Consider the following 18,857-nt stretch of genomic DNA (forward strand, 5'->3'; position numbering starts at 1 on the left):
ATCTGGTCTTTAAGTTTTCGAACAGATAGCTATCAGGGACTTTGACAGGGACTCGAGAAACCGGCCCGTCAAAGTTGGATGACGGACTTTGAAGGGGTCTTTTATGCGATAGTTAGGCGATGTTTTCTCGGTGCAACTCCGAATTCTTCCTCTTGACTGTGAAAATTTGAACGATGACTGCGAGAACAAATCAAATCGAATTAAATAATGCTTCAGATCATTGTTTTTTGTTTTTTTTTTTAATTATTTGTAGTTTGTTATGAGCGGAAATGCGTTCGCAAGCAGGTTGCTATGTGTGGGCCAAAATGTAAGCTGTTATGCGTACGAAAACATCAATGTTCTGCACTTCATAAATATAACTAATATTAATTAAAAGTGTACTTTTTACTCCTATAAAGTTGCAAAGTAGCTATAAATTACCAAAAACAGCAGAAATTTTTTTTTCTTTTTACATATTTGCCATATTAATATTGGCTAGGCAGAGGCGCAGTAAGAGCGGAGTATGGGGTACGGGAGGTTAGATTCTCCCCCAGTCAGCAATATGTATGCATACTCGTTATAGGATATGTTATAAAAGCTTAGATATGTTTTAAACTATTATCTTATGCTATTTATTGTATTATTCTACAATAAGATTAGGAGAACGCAATTTTACGACATTTGTCACGAGTTAAAATTCCCCTTCGTTAATGTTGAGCTAAGCAACTGCTCTTCAGTCAGCTGTTATTGGATGGTGGATGGAGTTCTGTGGGAACGTGAGTTTCACATTCGTCAAAAATTCTCATGGATGGACTCTATGAGAAGAGGCTATTACTTGCTCTCTTTTGTTCACATGTTCAGTTTAGGGATGTCAAAAATATATCAAAATATCAATATATCGATATTTTTTGCAAAAAAAAATATATTTATATCGTGATATTTATTTAGCCAAATATCACAATATCGATATTTTATTTTTCGATATTATTTGATATTTGCATATCTTTCTCTCATCTGTGCACAAAAAAATGAAGCGTGTTAAAATTTATTTCGGTGAATTTAATAACAAAAAACTAAGTGCAAACTTTGTTTTAAAACTATTAAAACATGTGGGAATACATCAAAAATGTTATCCCACTTGAAAAACAAAAACTTTTATGTGTGGAGCTAATAAAATAAGAAATTTCATAAAACGTATTATATTGTTTATACTTTTCTAGTGCTTTTACATTAATTTTAGGGCAAAAGTCTTTGTTGTTAGCTTATTTACGCGGCTAAAATTTTGAAATTCAACTGAAAAAAAAATATCAAAAGTATCTGATATATCGATGTTTTTTTGGCGATATATTATATCAAATAAAAACACCTCTTAACGAGGTAAAAAACTAGTGACGATCGCACCTTCAACATACAAAAGTTCTGATATCAACATTTGTGACGAAAAATTATTACACTCGTCATTAAATAGACTTTCTAATATTTTCTCATTCGGCACGCTGCAATAGAAAATGCCTGTGAAGGGAAAAAGGCTGGAATAGTTTGCTAGGGCGGGCCGAATGAGAAAATCTTAGAAAGTGTATTTAATGACGAGTGTAATAATTTTTCGTCACAAATGTTGATATCAGAACTTTTGTATGTTGAAGGTGCGATCGTCACTAGTTTTTTACCTTGTTAAGAGGTGTTTTTATTTGATATCAGAAGTTTTTCTTTGTTCATATTTGCTCTCATAGGAGCTAGTATATACATTTAAATTTAAATTGGTCAATCATAATTTGTAAACCATTGTATTTAAACAAATTAAGTTAAAAAGGCGTTTAAGTATTTCAAAATACCTTTTAAACGAGGTATAGCACATATCTGTAGCTTCAGTAGTGTAGAACTTACAATCTAACGAAATTTAGCTTTTTCTAGCTTTTTTTCCGCTAAAGCAGCGGGTTTTTCCAAAAGTCGTAGAACAAAAGTTTCCTATTTGGAACTCCTTAAAACAATTGAAATGATTCTATGAGCCTAAAATACAGTTTGGATACCCACGCACAAAATTAAACACTCAGGAAGCGTTAGTTGTTCTGAGCTGGCAAAAGTGGCTATTTTCGTTTCTGAATAACTTTTAAACGCGATTTTTTACATAAACATGATATATACCAAAATTTAAGGAATCTCAAGGGCTATACAGTTTAAAGTTGTAAGGAAAATCGTTAGAGCCGTTTTTGAGAAAATTAAAAAAAAGCTAAAAAAAAAGTTTAAAAAAAAATGGTATTTTGTTTATATTTTTTTAACTATTACATTTGCACAAATTGCATATAGAAGGCGTTTATAGCATTTAAAAATACCTTTCAAACGAGATGCAGCACAAGTCTGTAGCTTTAGTAGTATAGAAGTTACGGCTTTCCGAATTTTAGCTATTTATAGCTGTTTTCCCGCTAAATTAGCTAGTTTTTCCAAAAGTGGTAGAACAAAAGTTTTTTATATCGACGTGATGAACGTCATATCAAATTTTCAGAACTTAAAAAACATATTTTGGACAAGTGGACAAACTGACAAACAGAATTAAATTTTCATTTTGGGAAGAAGAAGAAAATCTTATTTTGGCTATAACTTTTGAACGGAGCGTCGGATTTTATCGTATGACCCCTCATGGGTATTTTCAATAAGAACACAACTAAAACATTGCGAGGGGGCATTTATCCCCACCAACCCCATCAGCTCCAAAATTCGAAATTTTTACTTTTTCACTTTCACTGCTCTCTCTCCCAAGCCAATTGATTTTCTTAAAGTCTTGGTATGCAATCCTTTAAGTTTTTGCAATACCTTTCGATTGGTGTATTACTCATTACGATCGGACTATCACAGCAGATTTTCAATTTTGCGGCTATATAATAGTAGTCGCCTTCGCACACTCTCCTGGTGCGCTTCGTCACTACATGGACTGCCGTCCATAGTGATATCATATTGATATTTTTCTTAAAGAAAATATATCAGCGATACGATATTTTTCAAATATTTGACATCCCTAGTTCAGTTTGGCTCTCTTATTTGATATTTTTAGTTCACTTGCTCAGTTGCTCTCTTGCTGTTTTTGGCTCAAAAAGTATTTTTTTTAACTTTTATGATGCATTTCGCATTCGGTTTTACAGTCAATCAGCTGATTTCTCAGAGCCAGTGATAAAGTTAAGAACAGAACAGTGAGCAAGTATACAAGTGAACAAGTGAGCGAGCTGAGTGAGTTGACTCATTGGGAAAAAGTTAATAAATATTTAGCAATCACTTCAGGGTTCTTGTTTTTTATTGGATTCTATAAAAGGCTTATCTTAAACCGAACCTCTGTAGAACTTTCTATTTCTTCACAGCACCCATTCGGCTGGCATCCTGGCTGGGATAGGGTACTTGGCCAGGTGGCGGAGGTATCGATATGGAGTCAAGACTCACACCCGAGGTAGAAGCGCCTGTGGAACTGGCATTGCCGTAGGGCGCCGCGTAGGTCGGCTGACCGTACATCTGGTATGCCGACGCCGGGACAAGGTTCGAAGGTAGCTGGTGCAGCTTCATTCCGGCAGGCATGACGTTGATCTGCTCCTGGCGCAGATTAAAGTAGTCGTTCGGCTTCGCACTGGGTGGCGGAATGCCGGTGATGTCAAAGCGTCTGTCTGTCTTTGCGGCGGTGTTTTGTTTGGCCTGGGAGTGGGCCCACTTAATGCTAACCTTCCGGCCCTGGATCACCAATTTGTTAAAGGTTCGCTCGGCGGCCAGCTCTGCAGCGTTCCTCTTGGTGTACTGCACAAAAGCGCACTGCTGGCGTGGCACCAAGGCGATGGAACGAATTTCTCCGAACTGGTAGAACTGATCTCGCAGCTCTGGCTCAGTAATTTCCTCGGGGAGGTTTCCCACATACAAAGTGGTTATATTGCGGTCCTCCGGCGGCTCGAGGGTAGGAAGCGAGGCTGCCCGCTTCATGATTTTCTCGGCAACTGGGTCGTTTCGTCCGTAGTACCTGTCCTTGATGTTCTGCTCGCACAGCGGGTCGTCAGGCTCGTTGGGTTTGTCGTGCCGGTAGGGGCACTCCTCGCCACGCTTGCACTCTCCCTTGACCCAGAAGGAACATATGTGCGGCCTGTTTCGCTTGTAGTACGGCGCCGTGCGCGCCAGCTTGGAAAGCATCTCGTTAGCCGCGAGGGATCGGCCAACTGCCCCGGCCGCCTCAGTTCCATCTCCGTCCTGCAGCTGGGCGTCAATGTTCTGGATGTAGTACTCCTTGTTGACGTCGCTCTGCGGCATATTGTCTGCCACTTTGAGGGCGGCGTCGCGAACCTGAATGGGTAATCCGTACTCGAGATCCAGAAGGCAGGTCTGACACACGTTCTTCAGGCGCGCACATGTTTGGCATATCTCCGTCTTTTTAAAGCGCATCCGGGCGCCAGGACACCATCGAAATATGGTGAACGGACGCGTGCAAATCTTGCATTCCTTTCCAAAGCGCTCCTTGATCATCCTCACGTACGGATTGTCACCCAGGCAAGTCTGGCACAGAATCGGGAACTCGGCGTCCTCCCAGTTCTGCCGATTGTAGGTGTTCGTGGTTTTCGACATGGACATGACGACGGCTGTACTGTTTTCGTTACCTAAAACCTGGGCTAAAACCAGATAATGCTCACTTTTTCTTCTAAAATGGTGATTGGTGTCGAACGAAACGCCGATATATTGAACATAAAGAAAATTGTTCGCTCAAGCAATCGATAGTTTTTGGTAACAAAAATAGCATAGTCACACTATTTAAATAGGGTATTCACCAGTCCTGGCAGGTGTCGCAAATGGCTGCTATGGCAGAGGAAAACAACAACAAAATATAAGAAAATTAAATTCTGGACCTCCCGTAAGTCGACCTAAGCTTATAATTTTAAAATTTACCATTTAACACCTGGACTCCTTTTTTAAGCATCAAATTTGGGAGATGTATGCCCCTTTACAATTTTGGGTAATTGTCTAAAAAAGGGCCTGTGTCTCGAAAATCGCAAAAAAATTACCCTTAGGAATTTACGTGCTCTTGTAATTGCATTTTCTAGGATTTTAAGGTGTTTTGTGACATTTTGCTATAAAAAACATATGGGCTTTCCGTTTGCTGTCAAAATAATAGGCGTTCGAAAAAACTCGACTAAAAAAAAAAATGTTTTTATAGCTAACCAGACCCTACAACCGTGAATTAAATATCCTCGATGGACCGTGATTCCTTAAGAGCTTGAGCGACCATGGATGACCAAAATATGCAATTTAAATAAATATTTTTTGCCTGCAGCGCATAGCACTTTACATTTTCTTTAGTACATGTATTGCGGTTAGAATTATACAATGCGTGCCTTATTGGTATAGCCTTTTATACAATTTTCTTTAAAAATATAAAAATTAAAGGTTTTATTTCACATTTTTGTCGAATTTTTTCGAACGCTTATTATTTTGACAACAAGAACATATGGCCTGTTCTTTAAAGCAAAATGTCACAAAACGCCTAAAAATCCTAGAAAATTATACGTTGGGTTTATAGCAAAACACGGAACTTTGAAATGCTTTTACAAGAAAATCATGCATTTCCGCCGATAATCTTCTGCACGTAAATTCCTAAGAAATCGCGGTCCATCGAGGGTAATTTTACCCAATTGTGTAAGGAGTATAAATGCGTATAATGCTTTGAGGCAAGGTCTTGCCAAGAAGAATGTTGATTATTCCTTTAAAAAAAGCATAGCAATATGAAATCATTTCCGAATTCCGAGCCGTTGCAAGCCTCTTTGGTTCTGATCCCAAGAACTCTTATATTTTCTTGGGCCGTTGCAGTGCAATGCATTTCCTTTCCACCTTAACTCGTATAAATACAGAAAAAATCGTCCCATTTTGGCACATTAATTTCTTATAAAGAAAAAGTCGCTGAAGCTGAAGATGACCGCTGAAGCGAAAGCCCCCTCTGTATGAACGGACTATAACGCGCCTTAAGCCCATACAAAGTTGCAGTGGAATTACCTCATAATGTTGGATTTCTGAGTTTGTGAATATTTTGGTATTTTTATGGCTGGATATTTTAAAATGGTCGCACCTTGTCTTGTGTTTGTTTTGAAGCAGGTCCAAACAGAAAAACGGATCGGTTGATATGGCGCAGGTTAAGCGCTACCGGAGGTCCTCAAAGTCCTCAGAGGACGGAGACCAGGACAACGAGGAGTACGTGCCGTACGTGCCTGTGAAAGAACGGAAGAAGCAGCATATGATGAAGCTGGGCCGGATCGTTCAGCTGGCGTCGGAGACGACGCAGCCAAAGTCCTCGAGCGAAAACGAGAACGAGGATGACTCCCAGGGCGCTCACGATGCAGAGACTTGGGGACGCAAGTACAATATAAGTTTGCTGGACCAACACACCGAATTGAAAAAGATTGCGGAGGCAAAGAAGCTGAGCGCCGTGGAAAAACAGCTGCGCGAGGAGGAGAAGATCATGGAAAGCATTGCCCAGCAGAAGGCGCTTATGGGTGTGGCCGAGTTGGCCAAGGGCATTCAATACGAGGAACCTATCAAGACCTCATGGCGTCCGCCACGCTACATTCGGGCCATGCCGGAGGAAGAGCGCCAAGCCGTGCGCCAGCAGTTGAGAATCCTCGTGGAGGGCGAGAACCCAAGCCCGCCAATCCGCAGTTTTCGGGAAATGAAGTTCCCAAAAGGAATTCTCAATGGCCTGGCGGCTAAGGGGATCAAAACCCCCACTCCAATCCAGGTCCAAGGTCTGCCCACTGTGCTGGCGGGACGCGACCTTATTGGCATAGCCTTCACTGGCTCTGGCAAGACTCTGGTCTTCGTGCTCCCTGTCATCATGTTTGCCCTAGAACAGGAGTTCAGCCTACCCTTTGAGCGGAATGAGGGACCCTACGGGTTGATCATCTGCCCTTCCCGCGAGCTGGCCAAGCAAACCCATGAGATCATCCAACACTACAGCAAGCACCTCCAAGCGTGCGGCATGCCTGAGGTTCGTTCCTGTTTGGCTATGGGGGGGCTACCGGTCAGCGAAGCCCTGGATGTAATATCGCGCGGAGTACATATTGTTGTGGCAACACCCGGTCGCCTCATGGACATGCTGGACAAGAAGATCCTCACGCTGGATATGTGTCGCTACCTGTGCATGGACGAGGCTGATCGCATGATTGACATGGGATTTGAAGAGGACGTTCGTACGATATTCTCCTTCTTCAAGGGACAGCGTCAGACGTTGTTGTTTTCCGCCACCATGCCGAAAAAGATCCAGAACTTTGCCCGCTCCGCTCTCGTAAAGCCAGTCACTATTAATGTTGGTCGCGCAGGTGCCGCGTCAATGAACGTCACCCAGCAGGTTGAGTACGTGAAACAGGAAGCCAAGGTGGTTTATTTGTTGGACTGCCTACAGAAGACAGCGCCGCCCGTGCTCATTTTTGCGGAGAAAAAACAGGACGTGGACTGCATACATGAGTACCTGCTGTTAAAAGGTGTGGAGGCGGTGGCCATACACGGCGGAAAAGATCAGGAAGAACGGTCACGGGCCGTAGATGCGTACCGCGTGGGCAAAAAAGATGTGCTGGTAGCCACGGACGTGGCCTCGAAGGGCCTGGACTTTCCCAACGTGCAGCACGTAATTAACTACGACATGCCAGACGATATCGAAAACTATGTGCATCGCATCGGCCGCACAGGTCGGTCCAACACAAAGGGCTTAGCAACCACATTGATTAACAAGATCACCGAGCAGTCTGTATTGCTCGACCTCAAGCATCTGCTCATCGAGGGCAAGCAGGAGGTGCCCGATTTCTTGGACGAGCTGGCGCCGGAGGCCGAGCACCAGCACCTGGACTTGGGCGATTCCCATGGTTGCACCTATTGTGGCGGTCTGGGTCATCGTATCACAGAGTGTCCAAAGCTGGAGGCCGTCCAGAATAAGCAGGCTTCTAACATAGGACGTCGCGACTATTTGTCAAATACTGCTGCAGATTACTAAACCACTGCCTTGACCTATGTGTAAGAATACTGCGACGCAGGAATAAATCTATCGTATACATTCAAACATACATTTCTGGGAATTTTTAAAATTTGTGTTTACTTTATTTTGAATTTCGTTACTTATGGGACAAAGCTTTGCTTATCAATCACTCAGCAACCTCAGAGAGCGATCGCTTCCACTCGTGAGAGCAATTCAGGCTTGAGCAAAGTGTTATAAAAGCGAAGACAAGCTTTGACTTTCGTTTAGTGTCTGGGACAGACCACTTTCCGTCTGTTGCTCGCAGTTTGTTTCAAACAATCAATCGGACCGGGTTCGTCCGAAATCGCGCTGATCACATACATAGGAACACAAGTAAGTGCGTCCCCTTAAATATTAGTATTTTGTCACAATGCATATGTTATAGATAGGGTCAGCCAGTTATGTACTAATGTTTTAAAACATTTGTGTAACACTGTAATTTAAAGCATGTAAATAGTAAAAAAAAATGTGAAAATAAACAAGCAAAATTAATATAAGTAAGGGCTGATTACATAAAAACAAGTGCAATCATGAATAGAGAACAAAATCTTCAGTTATCATTTTGCTGAGCTCATTTTGTTAAATTAGATGCTGATTTGTCTTATCAATTATTGTGAAAAATATAAATGGAACTGAGGTCGAAACCAATGATTTTAATGGAAAACAAGGTACGGAACTTGCTAAATACATATAAACAAATAAATATACAGCAAATCTGTGGAACAGTCAATTATTTAGTTACAATTCCTAAGATCGTCCCTCTTTACTGAAGAATGAAATTAAGTATACATTTTTTATCCGTTACTCGTAGAGTAAAAGGGTATATTGTATTCATGCAAAAGTATGTAACAACTAGAAGGAAGCATTTCCGACCCTTAGAGTATATATATTATATTTTCCATTCTGCGGTCGATATAGCCATGTCTGTCTGTCCGTCTGTGTCTCCGTCCGTTTGTTTGTCTGTATAAACGCTGAGATCTCGGAAACTACAAAAGCTAGAAAGTTGGGATTACCCACACATATTCTTGGACTTCCTACGCAGCGCAAGTTTGTTTCAGCCGAGCGCCACGCCCCCTCTAACGGCCGCAATCGCCCTAAACGATTTTAAAAGGCGTCTGGCGCCCACACCTTTAAAGATTTCGGAAAAGTAAAAATGCTGTTTCTTTATGTTTATCAATAGCTTTCGAAATGTAGAAAAAAAATTTTCAAATCGGACCATTCGGTAAAAAGTAAAGCCCGTTCAAAGTTTTATGTCTTCATCTCCCTCGCACTCCATTTAGCTGAGTAACGGGTATCTGATTGTCGGGGCACCCGACTATAGCGTTCTCTCTTGTTTGTTTTCTATTCGGTAGCTTAATTTAGTAAAACCCAGTTTATTACATTTCTCTACAAGCTCTTAGATTAAGGCCCCATAGCTATAGCTAAATTTAAGTTCGCCTGTAAATTTTACTTTATAGCCGCACATTTTATAATACTAATAATAATTTAGATACACGGAATCCTCTTTGTTCACAGGTTTCAAACTCATTATTAATTGTGATGGATGAGCTATGTAGCTGCCATCTTTTAAATAATACATAAGAGTCTTCATATTTGTGCGTAGTTCATATTCATAAGGCTACCTGCGAAAAAAACAAAAGCTTTGAAATGTCCATGTGCATACTTAATGCATGAGGTATTATACGGTAATACATAAATCTGTTCTTTGTCACTAATGTAGAAAAAAAGCTGGTTTTCTTTGTATACCCTAGCAGAAGGTATTACAATTTTGCTCAGAAGTTTGTAACGCAGTGAAGAACGACCCGACCCGATAAGTATATATATTTTTATTAACGGGGGTTTCACAGAAATCGATTGAAATTTTAAGAGCAACCAATTCTTAGAATATTAAAAAAATACAAATTTTAAGTGCATAATTACTATTTTTTTTTTAATTTTTTAAAAGTGGTCCAAAAAAGTTGGGGTTTTTTTATATATTCTTGGACGTAAAATAGTGTTACACCCTAGATCGCCGTTTAATTTTTTTTTTTAAGGTTTAGATAGTTAATTACAAATTCTGAAAAAATTAGCCTGCCCTCTTCTGAGAAAACTCAGTTTAAGTTAGCAAGAAATGTTTATAATTTAAAATATCGTCAGCCCTGGTTCATCCGCGCGCCTCAAATATCATGATGATATTTTACTTATGAGTGATTCTTTGTAAAACGTATCGAGATTTTCTTCATGGTCTCAAAACGATATCTAATTTTTATGATACTATCACACCATTTAAAAAGGATTTTTAAAAAAGTTTAAAAAAAAATCCATTTGACAGAAGCGAAGATATGGCGATTCTATTTTTTTGTTTAATTCATTTATAATTTTAAATTACGTGGGGTAAAAAATAAATAAAAATAATCTAAAATTATTATTTTTGCCAAGCTTTAAGACGAAAATAACAGCCATAATGGTTCCAATGCAAAATACGTTACAAACTTAAAAAAAAATATTTCATTCGCGGTTTTCTGCAAATCGGCATTTTTAATCTTTATAAAAAAAAATAGCATTATGTTCTATACATAATTCTTGTTGGCTTCTGAAAGTTTCGTCATGGGACCTCCATTACTTTCTGCATAATTTAATAAAACAATAAAAAACAAAGCAGTCTTTCGTTGTTATACATTATGCATATTCAGCGTTCGTCTGTCCGTCTGTCCGTTTCTATGCGAACTAGTCCCTCAGTTTTAAAGCTATCGCGATGAAACTTTCCCAAAAGTCTTCTTTCTATTGCAGGGTACATATGTCGGAACGAGCCGGATCGGACCACTATATCTTATGGCTCTCATAGGAATAATCAAAAAAATAATAGAAAAACCATTGTAACTTTGTAGAAAGTAGGCGTTTTGATCTTTGACATTGTAAAAACAAGAAAGGCAGTTAACTTCGGCCAGCCGAAGTGTATATACCCTTGCAGATATGCCTACTTAGGGCCGGTTTCTCGAGTCCCTGTCAAAGTCCCTGATAGCTATCTGTTCGAAAAACTTAAATACCAGATAAACTGTTCGTAAAAGCAAATCCGCTTTCTCGACTGCTTTAATTTATCTGAACGAGAAACAATTACAGAGTGCTGTTAACGCACAGAATTGTGCTGTGAAGGGCAAAAAATGGCATGATTCAAAGGAAAAGTCAGCTGTGATTTCGTTTCATCTTCATAGTTGGCTTTGGGAAATCAGCTGTCATTCTATCGAGCCGAAAACGCTTAACAGGGACTCCGAGTCCCTGTCAAAGTTAGCTCTCACATTGGTGCTCGAGAAAGCCAAAATGCCTTAGCAGGGACTTTATCTGTTCGAGAAATTTTAGCCGGCACTCGAGAAACCGGCCCTTAAAATGTTGTTTTTACATTGTCAAAAATCAAAACGCCTACTTTCTATTGCTATTTATGCTATTATAGTAAAATTTACATATATGAAATTTGCAAGGGTATTAAAACCTCGGTTTGCCGAAGCTAGCTTCCGTTCTCGTGTTATTTGGGGTTTGACCCACTTGCAGGGAAAGGCTAAACGGGATTGACGCTTGACACAAGCAATCGTGATATCATCCCAGGCGAGCCAACTCGCAAAACAAATTACCTTTATGACAATATGCGAAAACATGCGTGCTCTGATCAAACATAAAACTGTAGATACGAATATGATATCATACAAAATGGGGGTTATAGAAAGGAACACATTTTAGTACGCACCAAACTATCGATATGAACTGTAGAACTAAAATTCAGTTTTCATAATATAAGTGCGTTATCCATAAAATAAACAACCATTAGGAAGTGTAGCTTAAACACGTTTGGGAGAGTTTGACTTTGTTTATTTGGTGGCTGTACATCAAATGGGCGCTCTTGAGAGCTATTATTCATCAGAGTGTAAACATCGCTTGACATACATACATACAAAACATACATATTTAATCGTCTTTACTTCTTAACTCTTTTGCTAACTTGATGATTCTCTTAATTACAGTCTACACACTCTCAGCTGGAATCAGCAGGAACAATCGTCTCTGTTTGAGCTGCAAACAAACGCGTCGATAAAAACAAAGGCAAACAAATAATAACGTATACTCGAACACATCGGGCGTATACGCTATAAGCAACTTGTTATATTTATCGCAACAATAAACAAAGCTCCCGGGGATCTCCTCCCCGCCCTCGGCCACCGACCAAGAAAGAGGAGAAACGTGAAATGGCTACGCCAGGCGCCGCCGACATGGCAGTCATCTCTAGGTAATGCAAGTGAACAGTTCGCTGTCCAGAACGCTCCGATAGAGATAAACGTTCAAGGATTCACCACACTCAACAAGTGCATTTTAAATACATAGCTCAGGCCAGTTTGCAACAGAATTAATTTGAAGTAGAGTAAGTGCGTAAAAAGTGCTATGGAATGAGTCAGCAGGCGACCGTAACATTTCCAGGGTTCGCATTCAACGCATGTGACAATTTTGGTGTGTCTATTATTTTATGACCTTTTATGGGCATGAATCACATTAGCACAGGCGAATGTTCGCTTTAGGTTTAATTAGCTTTATTAAAGAGAGCAAAGCTCTGTGTGATAGGAATATTTTTACCATTAGAAATTAAATTATAAATTCTCCAGTTTTTCCTACTTGTAAACTGTCAAGTAAGAATATACGCTTATAATAATATCGTTGAAACTTACATCGATCGAAGTACCGAAATTTATTTCAACCAAAAGTCTGTAGTAATAAGTTTAAAAGAGATCTTCAGTATGAGTATTCTATATACTTACATACATACATATTTAATTATTTATTACCTAAAAAAGACAGTACATTCTTTCGATGACAGACTTTCACTGTACACACTGTATAGTATCCAAGATTAATTAATAATTGAATATCAAGTAAGCAAAGACTGACTATTTGCTTGTCTGTTCCAGCCTGTTTGTGTTGGTAGCTCTCTCGTCCAGTTTCTGCTCGGCCGGAACCCTCAACGCCCGTCCTGCTTTCCCCGTGCAAACCGGCCAGATTCAGCCCAGCGCCCAGAGCAGCAAGCAGCCCGGCAGACGCGTCATGAATCCGGCATTTGCCAACGCCGGCCGCACTCCTGGCCTGGAGATCTGGCGCATAGAGGTGAGTCATATTTTGGGGTTTAATTTCAGTCTGTCCGAGTTCGAAGAAGCGTATAAATAGATGGCGCTTGCTAGCATCGCTTGGAAAGAGTTCGCAGCCCACGCACGAATGCGCTGCTTATGCAGTGGCGCCCAGAGGGCTGGGGAGAAAAAAAGCGGGGGTGGCATAGTGGCTCGTGCCGTCAGCTCAGCAGATATTTCCTTTTATTCACTGAAACATCGCTGTGTGGCTGCCATATGTTCTTAAATATATTATTTTTCTCTGGTCTATACGAAAAATGTTTACATTTTGTTAATTAACTCGGACATGGTCGAAATTTATTAGGTTCGAATTGAAATTGAATTGGAATCTTTCTATACCCGTTACTCGTAGAGTAAAGGGGTATATTGAATTCGTGCAAAAGTATGTAACAGGGAGAAGGAAGCGTTTCCGATTCTATACAGTACATATATTCTTGATCAGGGTCAATAGCCGAGTCGATATAGCCATGTCCGTCTGTCCGTCCGTCCGTCCGTATGAACGCTGAGATTTTCCACACATATTCTTGGGCTTCCTACGCAGCGCAAGTTTATTTCAGCCAAGAGCCAAGCCCCCTCTAACGCCCACTATCGCCCACTAACAATTTTAAAAAGTGTCTGACGCCCACACCTTTAAAGATTTCCGAGAAGGTTAAATGCAAATTTGTGTTTTTATACCTATCGAATCAAAAAAATGTTATATATCCATCTCCCTCGCACTCCCTTTAGCCGAGTGACGGGTATTAGATAGTCGGGACACCAACCCGACTATAGCGTTCTCTCTTGTTTGCTTATAACGTCATGCGTGTTCTGCAGAAAATGTTTAGAGTAAAAGTCGTCGATTAAATATTCCCTATCGTTTTGTGTTTGACTCTTTCCAGAATTTCGAGCCCGTTGTCTATCCAAAAAATAACTATGGCAAATTCTACACTGGGGATTCGTTTATAGTTCTTAATGTAAGTATACATGGAACATATAATATATAAGCGTTCTTCCTCGGCTCCCCATTACAACAATAGTTTTTGGAAATACACATTTATTTCTAAAAAGTTCTTTACAGGTCAAAAAAAATGTGACAGAAATTAAATTTTCCATACAAAACTTTAAAAAAATCTATTTTTGAGACCGAATGAACAATTTTCATTTAAGAATTATAACTTCCGTCCATTATATTTGATCTGCTGTGGGGCTTTTAGGTCTCAAATGTGCTTCCCATCGATGTAATAAAACGAAAATTTCAAAATGCGTATTTTAATTTTAGACAATTGAAAGTCAAAAAGACAAGAAACTGTCCTGGGATGTTCACTTTTGGCTGGGATCAGAGACCTCTACCGATGAGGCAGGAGCAGCAGCTATTCTTACCGTCCAGTTGGATGACTTGCTAAATGGTGGTCCTGTCCAACATCGGGAAGTGCAGGACCACGAGTCCCAGTTGTTCCTCGGCTACTTCAAGAACGGTAGAAGTAGTCACATCGAATTAGTGAACCCGTTATAAACTAACATTGTTGCAGGCATTCGCTACGAGCAGGGCGGCGTCGGTACAGGCTTCAAACACGTGCAGACCAATGCCCAGGGGGAAAAGCGACTCTTCCAGGTAAAAGGAAAGCGCAACGTGCGCGTCCGACAGGTGAACCTATCGGTGTCGTCAATGAACAAGGGCGACTGCTTTATTTTGGATGCTGGGAGCGATATATATGTCTTCGTGGGCTCCCAGGCAAAGCGCGTGGAGAAGCTGAAGGCCATCAGTGCTGCGAACCAGATCAGGGACCAGGATCACAACGGACGAGCCCGTGTGCAGATCATCGACGATTTCAGCACTGATTCCGACAAGCAGCAGTTCTTTGACGTACTCGGATCGGGTTCTGCTGACCAGGTGCCCGAGGAGTCTACCGCCGACGAGGACGGCGCGTTTGAGAGGACGGACGCTGCAGCAGTTTCCCTTTACAAGGTTAGCGACGGTAGTGGCAAGCTCCAGGTGGACGCAATTAGCCAAAAACCACTCACTCAGGCTATGCTGGACACTCGCGAATGCTTTATCCTGGACACCGGGTCTGGCATCTTCGTGTGGGTGGGAAAGGGTGCCACACAGAAAGAAAAGACGGACGCTATGTCCAAGGCACAGGAGTTCCTGCGCAGCAAGAAATATCCGGCCTGGACCCAAATTCACCGCATTGTAGAGGGCGCCGAGTCTGCACCATTTAAGCAGTACTTTGCCACTTGGCGTGATGTCGGAATGGCGCATACTCGCCTCATTAGGTCGGCCTTGGACATCGGTTCTGATGAATCTCTTGATGTTGACGAAATCGACGCTGTTATGACTCAGCTTAAGAAAAGCGGCGGTCGTGCCTTCGGCTTTATGCCGGATCATGGTCAGAACAGCATTGAAACCATCACACAGTACGTTGCAAAGCCTGGTTCTGATGAGATCCAGGTCAACACCGTTTCCTTTGAGGAAGGCCTTCCCCTTCTCGGATTCGGTTCATATGTTCTCACTTACAACTACGAGGCCAACAACGGAGACACAGGCTCGGTCACATATGTGTGGCAGGGATTAAAAGCCCCCGCCGCCGTTGAGGAGCGCGCATTCAACGAGGGTCTAGCTGTAGCACGCTCCAAGGTAGGACTTCTTGTGTTGGCAAATCAGGATCATGAGCCGCGCCACTTCTACAAGATCTTCAAGGGAAAGTTGTTAACATCATACACCGCCCTGCCGGTGACGGCGCAGCTGTTCCGCATACGGGGCACCGTCGAAAGCGACATCCATGCCAGCGAGGTACCCGCCGACAGTTCATCCTTAGCCTCGGGTGACGCGTTCGCCCTCCTTTCCGGCAAGTCCCACAAGATCTACATTTGGAACGGCTTAGGTGCATCTGTCTTTGAGAAAAAAGCGGCCCTTGATCGCTTCTCGATCTACTGGGAGGACGTCGAGATTGAGCAGGTGGAAGAGGGTGCGGAGCCTGAAGAGTTCTGGGATGAGTTAAACGGCGAGGGCCAGTACGATCGCAGCTTGGGCGACCTCGGAGCTCCGCTGCTGGAGTCGCGCCTCTTCCATTGTCGAGTGAGCTCTGCCGGACTTGTGCGGGTTGAGGAAGTGGCTAAGTACGAGCAGGAGGACTTGGACTCCGATGACATCATGCTGCTGGATGCTGGGGACGAGATCTACCTGTGGGTCGGGTCTGGCGCCTCTGAGGAGGAAAATCAGAAGATTCTAGACATGGCTAAGGTTATCTTTCACACACCTCCCACTCTGTTCCGCTTCTTATTCCACATTCTTTCTTAATTTACAGCGGTATATCTTATTGGAACCCACTGCTCGCTCCTTTGACACAGTTAGCATCATCCGCGTCCCCCAGGGCAAGGAGCCAAACGTTTTTAAGCGCATGTTCCCGGACTGGGACGACCATTACTGGAAGGTAGGTCATTGCGCTAGTCTTCGTTAAATTACTTGTTGCTTTTCGACAAATATTGCTTTATTGTTCTTTAAAAATAACACAGTTTAAGTCACGTCATTAAAAATACTAAAAACTGTCTCCCACACGATCCGTAAGTTAACTACTAATATGTACATTTAACTTACATACCTTACATATGTAAACTTTCTGAAGTGGATTCGGTGATAAAGCTAATATGTATTAAAAAATGTTTACAATATTTTTTGTATAATCTGCAGAACCTGCCCTCCTATGAAGACATAAGACGAAATGTTAATGATGCCAACAATGAAGTCTAAGTGCACTGATTTAATTTTCAGAAAAATAACCAAATATGTTTTTGTTTTTGCCTTTTTAAAATGTGTATTTTATGTAACTTTATAATAAATCTAACTTTACAAAATAGTTTCAATTACTATCTTATAAAACTTCACATTCGCAATAAAAAACAAGAGAGAACGCTATAGTCGGGTTGGTGTCCCGACTATCTAATACCCGTTACTCGGCTAAAGGGAGTGTGAGGGAGATGGATATATAACCTTTTTTTGATTGCGCATATCTTTTTAATTTATGATCCGATATGAAAAATGTCTTTTGCACTTTGATAGGTATAAATATACACAACAAAATTGCATTTATACTTCTCGGAAATCTTAAAGGTATGGGCGCCAGACACATTTTAAAATCGTTAGTGGGCGATTGTGGGCGTTAGAGCGGGCGTGGCTCTCGGCTAAAATAAACTTGCGCTGCGTAAGAAGCCCAAGAATATGTGTGGGAAATCTCAACCTTCTAGCTTTTGTAGTTTCCGAGATCTCAGCGTTCATACGGACAGACAGACAGACGGAAAGACGGACAGACAGTAGGACAGACAGACGGACAGACGGACTTGGCTATATCGACTCGGCTATTGACCCTGATCAAGAATATACAACCCTAGTCAAAAGTATTTTCACAAATTTGAATGTTAACTGTACTCATATTTTGAACTTATAATATAAACATTTTGGCACCTTTGGAAAGAGCACTTCAATTCCGTTTAAATGACACAAAAATTTTCTTAACCCATTAAGCACTCTTGGAAAAGTGGGCAAATTATACAATTTTTTTTGAAAGTCAAATTTTCAACTTTTTCTCTGGGGCTTAAAACGAAAATGTTTTCATGCAAAGTTGTTCCCCAATCAAAATAAATAATAACTGCAAAAAAAAAAATTTCAAAATATTTTTCCTTGTATTTTATGATTTTTTGAAAATAGCTATTTTTGCCGCTTTTTCTTCCTTTTCATACAAAATTTTACTGAGAGGTTTCCATTCAAAAAATCATAAAAAATACAAGGAAAAATATTTTGAAAATTTTTTTTTTGCAGTTATTATTAATTTAGATTGCGGAACAACTTTGCATCAAAACATTTATGTTTTAAGCCCCAGGAAAAAAGATGAAAATTTGACTTTCGCAAAATTTGATCACTTTTCAAAGGGGTCTTAATGGGTTAAGAAAATTTTTGTGTCATTTAAACGGAATTGAAGTGCTCTTTCTATAGGTGCCAAAAGTTTATATTATAAGTTCAAAATATAAGTACAGTTAACATTAACATTTGTGAAAATACTTTTGACCACCCCTGTATGTACTTGATAGGGTCGGAAACGCTTCCTTCTCCCTGTTACATACTTTTGCACGAATACAATATTCCCTTTTACTTTACGAGTAACGGGTATAACAATCGATCGCTTCGACTATCAAAAACCCGTTAATCAGATAAACCAGGGACCGTGAATAATCATTATTTATTTTTTTTGTGACAAAAAAATCATGGTCAATGAAAAATCCTAGAAAAAAGAACTATACCATTAAACTTTTTAAGCGCCATAGAATATACATAGCTAAGTAGAGAAAGTATCAACCAGAGCTTGCAAATAACTGTCAACCGATTTTCCTAAGGCAGTTTAATCTCGACAAAACCGAAAAAAATGTTGCTCACAAACTCTCTCTCTGAGCGGAACCCTTTTTTAGTTTTGCTTGTCGGTTTCGGTCCGACCGTTCGGCTCAACCGAACAAAGCAATCGGTCTTTCAATAACCACTCGGTGAGACCCTTTTAAGTTAACAGTCACCTAAAAGGGTTTCTGAAAGACTACTGTTAAATAAAAGTCAAAAAAATGGGTTTTCTCTCGAAAGGAAAAAGTATAGGCCTGCTGTGATATGTGCATAAATTTTACATAGGAAATCAAGACAATTATAAAATTGCATTGTACAATGTACATATAAATGTACATATATAAAATTGTATTCTGAATTTAGGTAA

At 40.6% G+C, this 18,857-nt stretch overlaps 3 protein-coding genes across 5 annotated transcripts; 2 read left to right on the plus strand and 1 right to left on the minus strand.

The window, feature by feature from the left end:
- Window positions 1-3,244: 3,244 nt before the first annotated feature.
- Window positions 3,245-4,847, minus strand: LOC108054314 (pre-mRNA-splicing factor RBM22). Its single transcript, XM_017137205.3, has one exon. It carries the CDS (start codon window positions 4,567-4,569, stop codon window positions 3,313-3,315), a length of 1,257 nt encoding a protein of 418 aa, XP_016992694.2. The 5' UTR covers window positions 4,570-4,847; the 3' UTR covers window positions 3,245-3,312.
- Window positions 4,848-6,037: 1,190 nt separating this feature from the next.
- abs (ATP-dependent RNA helicase abstrakt) lies at window positions 6,038-8,039 on the plus strand. Its single transcript, XM_017137199.3, has one exon. It carries the CDS (start codon window positions 6,110-6,112, stop codon window positions 7,967-7,969), a length of 1,860 nt encoding a protein of 619 aa, XP_016992688.1. The 5' UTR covers window positions 6,038-6,109; the 3' UTR covers window positions 7,970-8,039.
- Window positions 8,040-8,195: 156 nt separating this feature from the next.
- Gel (Gelsolin) lies at window positions 8,196-16,964 on the plus strand. 3 transcript variants are annotated; one of them, XM_017137196.3, is made up of 8 exons: window positions 8,196-8,323; window positions 11,983-12,245; window positions 12,919-13,111; window positions 14,010-14,084; window positions 14,390-14,585; window positions 14,640-16,351; window positions 16,416-16,541; window positions 16,799-16,964. In XM_017137196.3, the coding sequence occupies exons 2-8, from the start codon at window positions 12,205-12,207 to the stop codon at window positions 16,856-16,858; spliced, it is 2,403 nt and encodes an 800-aa protein (XP_016992685.2). In that variant the 5' UTR covers window positions 8,196-8,323; window positions 11,983-12,204; the 3' UTR covers window positions 16,859-16,964. The 3 variants fall into 3 exon arrangements, with proteins under 3 accessions (XP_016992685.2, XP_016992686.2, XP_016992687.2); XM_017137197.3 differs by having other exon boundaries at window positions 8,218-8,327; XM_017137198.3 differs by lacking the exon at window positions 8,196-8,323 and having other exon boundaries at window positions 12,240-12,377.
- The last annotated feature ends 1,893 nt before the right edge of the window (window positions 16,965-18,857 follow it).

The sequence above is a fragment of the Drosophila takahashii genome, chromosome 3R (assembly GCF_030179915.1).
Source record: "Drosophila takahashii strain IR98-3 E-12201 chromosome 3R, DtakHiC1v2, whole genome shotgun sequence".
In the NCBI taxonomy this organism is placed as follows: domain Eukaryota; kingdom Metazoa; phylum Arthropoda; class Insecta; order Diptera; family Drosophilidae; genus Drosophila; species Drosophila takahashii.